This window comes from Malania oleifera, chromosome 6, assembly GCF_029873635.1.
Source record: "Malania oleifera isolate guangnan ecotype guangnan chromosome 6, ASM2987363v1, whole genome shotgun sequence".
NCBI classification, from domain to species: domain Eukaryota; kingdom Viridiplantae; phylum Streptophyta; class Magnoliopsida; order Santalales; family Ximeniaceae; genus Malania; species Malania oleifera.
In genome coordinates this window covers 9,681,133-9,685,018 of record NC_080422.1, presented here as the reverse complement: position 1 = coordinate 9,685,018, position 3,886 = coordinate 9,681,133, and the positions used below count along the sequence as shown (strand labels likewise).

General features: G+C 42.7%; 1 protein-coding gene across 1 annotated transcript; it reads right to left on the bottom strand.

Annotated features, from left to right (window-relative positions):
- Positions 1-1,279: 1,279 nt before the first annotated feature.
- On the bottom strand, positions 1,280-3,439 carry LOC131157414 (probable membrane-associated kinase regulator 2). Its single transcript, XM_058111550.1, has 2 exons — positions 1,976-3,439; positions 1,280-1,867 (listed from the first exon to the last, which is right to left on the bottom strand). Exons 1-2 carry the CDS (start codon positions 3,141-3,143, stop codon positions 1,755-1,757), a joined length of 1,281 nt encoding a protein of 426 aa, XP_057967533.1. The 5' UTR covers positions 3,144-3,439; the 3' UTR covers positions 1,280-1,754.
- Positions 3,440-3,886: the final 447 nt, after the last annotated feature.

Below are 3,886 nucleotides of genomic sequence, written 5' to 3'. Positions count from 1 at the left end.
AGTGCAGGGGAGGGGAGGGGAGGGGAGGGGATTTGGAAGGGGGCCAGGGGAAGATAAAGGCGGTGGCTTTAAACATTGTAAGCTTTGGTGCCATTAAAAGAAAGCTTTGTAGGCTTCACAGGGCACCTGCACATACCCATTTCCATTTCCCTTTTATTAAAAAACCAATACTAACAATAATAATCATAAAGAAACAAATTGATTTGATCCATTTCCACCAAATTTCCCGAAACCAAAGACAAAATCTTTTGCTTTATTTTACTCACTTTCCACGTTTATGGACTTCTTCACCTTCCTTTTCCCCTCTCCACGCCATGTCAATTTCAGAACACCACTCTCTCTCTCTCTCCCCTTGTGAAATGGAAGAACAAGAACAAGATGTTAAAACTTGAATCATTGGGATGGTGGCGTTATATATATTAAATGGGATTCGATCTATTTTGGTTGCTGCCCCTTGTAGGTCCGAGCCTGCCACAAGCAGACAAATTGAATCTCCGACGTGAGACAGAGAGAGAGAGAGAGACATCAGTGAACATCAACGTCTTCACGAAACTCAAGAGAGACGAAAGAGGAACAGAGAGAGATGAGAGTGAGCATTTTTTTTTGGCGTGATTACTGATTAGATTAGAGATTCCGTTCATCTTTCTTTATATTAATTTTAGGTACTGTTTGAAATCTGGTTTGTCTGCTGCTGCATTGCTTTACGCAAAAGAGAAAAAATAAATCCTCAATCCTCAATCCTCAATCCTCAATCCTAATCCATTTCTTTCAAAAAGAAAAAAGAATTTCCCCAATTGATCCCGTTCCCCTGTTTCAGTCATATATCATCGCCACTTTCCCTCCTTCGCTGACCATGAACAATTCACTTTTCTCTCTTTCTCTCTCTCTCTCTCTTTCAGTGTGAACAGTCCCATGAAGATGGGTTTTCTAAAAAGATTACAAATTAATCCAAATCTGGAACAAAACAAATCAGTATATATATATATATATATATATATATAAAAATTATAATTTCAGCTGGGTTTTCTTGAGTTTTTTCTCGTTTTATTATAAACAAAAAAATAAAATAAAATAACACTCTGATTGGCAAAGTTTTTTTACAAAATAATGCTCACGTATTTAAACCCATGGCCGCTATGCTTCGACGCAGAAATTATAATTTCAGCTGCGTTTTCTTTCTCATGGTTGATTATTGGATATTGAGACTTCAGAAATTAGAAGGTGCTGTATGTGTGAATGCTAATTATCGGAAGAGGAAGAAGAGAGGAGGAGGGAACCATTAATGGGGGAAGATATGAATCTTCTTAGGAAAGAGAAAAGCTTTACATTACAGAAACAGAGACAGTAGGCGATAGTCATGAGTAATGACCAGTCATGATAACACTCTCTCACTCACTCAGACCAGACAACGCCTCCCCCTCCCTTCCCTACTCTTTTCATATATCATCACATCATACTACCCCTAAACTCTGCTCCTACTGCTACCAATAAATAATCCATTTTCCTAAAATTTTACAACACATCCACCCAAGTTGAGTCATCACTGATTACCCATTTTCTAGTCCCCTCTCTCTCTCTCTCTCTCTCTCTCCTTGATTTGAGAATGATGTCCATGGATGGATGGATGGATAAGACCCACCTCCATCAAAGCACCCTGCTGCTTTTTGACCCAATCCATTTTCCAGCTGTTTTTCTAGCTTAATCTCCAAAAATGGAACCCCTTTGGTTTTACCCGGCAGTGACTAGTGAGAGCTTCAAGCCAAAGCAGCACTACCTTTGGTCTCCCCTGCAGAATTTCTCGACAGCTCTATTAATTTCTCGTGGGATGGGTCGCTCGATGACCTTGATAACAGAGCACTCTCCGAATCTGAAAAGCAGAATCAAACATTGAACATAAGTTGACCCTTCAATCTGTAAATCCAAACTAATAATAGTGATAAATATAATATATTGAATAAGATATCAGATGGGGTACCTCCAGAAGCATTCAGGGATCTCTTGCAATGTAGAATGGCGCTCTGTATCCCATCCTGCTGTTGCAACAGCGAATCATCTCTTCTCTTCGACGACACCGCCGTAGCCGGCGCTGCCGCCACCGCCGACGACGCCGACCGGCTCTTCCCCAAACGCTTACACACCACGCGCAGACCCGCCGGGATGTTCCCCTGTTTCGGACCCTTCACATTGCCCGCACCCTTCGGTGTTTCAACTGTCTCTGTTTCTGGCTCACTTTTCAAACTCGTTGACTTCGCCGGAGGCGGAGTCTTGCTCTTTTGTCCTGACCCCAAGCTTAGTTGCCCGGACAACCTTAGCTTCTCGCTGTACCTTCTCGAGACGCGAACATACAGAGGCTTAACCATTTTCAGGTACTTCTGCATCGCCTCTTTTGAGAATCGCTTGTTCTCCTCAGAAGCCGACTCGGCGGAGCTCTGCTTCTGCGATTTATTGCCGGAAGAAACTCTGGAACTGTTGTCTCTGGTGAACAGAGACACAATGGGTACTTCTTCAACCTTGAACTTCACCGTAAACTTGCTCTGTTTCTGCTGCGTTTGCGTTTCCCTTTCCTGCTTCTGCTGCAGTTTAGTATCGATACCTTCGGCAGATCCGTTCGACTCAGTTTTTTCCGTCGCCGCCCCTTTAGATTTCTTGAAACGCAACATGAAAACTCGAAACTTCGTGGCGGATTTCAACAACGACGCGAACTGGGTCTTTGAATTTGCTTCCGACCCGTTGAAGACGAGCGACGAAGGCTCAATCGGTACAAGCCTGCCTTTGAAGAAGAGGTCTTCGGAAGGAGAAAGCGCGAGATTAGGGTCAGTGAAATTGAGCTCCTTCTCGTCGTCCGTACCATCTTCAGAGTCAACAGAGCTTTCGTCTTCGTCTTCCTCTTCTTCTTCTTCGTCAGTCTCGCATTCGCCATGTCCATCACCGGATTCTGCCTCGTCTTCCTCGGGCACGGCGAACTCCAAATCGAAAAAAGGTCCGTCGTCGTCATCCTCCTCGTCGCTTTCCGCCGCCGTATGACCCACAGCGGTGACGATTGTGGTGGTTTCGGCGGCGGCGTGGATGTTGGCACCGGCGTCTCCGGCGGCCCCAGGATCTCCGCCTCTTCTCCAGTATTTGAGCAGGCTGAAAGCTTCCATTGTTGGGAGAGCCAGAATCCAAGCAAGCAAAAAAGGATTTGACTGTTTCTCTGGGTTGTAGAGCACAGAGAAGGAAAGGAAGAAGAGGGTAAAAGCTGCAGGAAGCGAGGGTAGAGAAACAGGAACAGAGATAGCGAAATGATGCCTTCGCACCCTCGATTTGTTTAATGGTGATTGCAGTACTAGTCTGAAAATGGCAGGTTGAACACAGACAGGAGAGAGAGAGAGAGACAGAGTTGCTTTTAATTTGTTGCGAGTTGCAGAGGAGTCATGTGATGGATGGAGGGTGTGAAGGACTGGAGGTGGCAGTGCTGGGGGAAGAGTTTTTATATATGGAGAGAGCTAAGAGAGTATTTTACGGTGGTATATACGAGTATATATATATACGATACGATTTGTACATACATGTATTTTTTTACATTTTCTTTTTTTCGTTCTCCATCGAGTGGAGAAAAAATTTTCAAAATTTTTAAAAAAAATACTCGACATCACGGACCCACATGAAGGTTACAACCGAGACGCTACTCTAAAAGTGGAGTAGCCCGATCAGTCAATGACCAGCATTTTTTAAAAATCACTTGAAACAAGTTTGAATTGAAAATGAATATATTTGCTTTTGATCAAATTGTATTTTTAAAATAATGTAATATGTTTGACTATCTACATATAATTTTACCTTTAAAAGTTAAAAATAAAAATTATTTTTATTCAAAAAATATATAAATAGAATATATGTTTGTGTA

Coding starts and splice junctions, on each gene's coding strand:
- LOC131157414 (XM_058111550.1), bottom strand. CDS start 3,143: ATGGAAGCTTTCAGCCTGCTCAAATACTGGAGAAGAGGCGGAGATCCT. Junction 1,868..1,975: donor ATCCCTGAATGCTTCTGGAG/GTACCCCATCTG, acceptor TCTGCTTTTCAG/ATTCGGAGAGTGCTCTGTTA.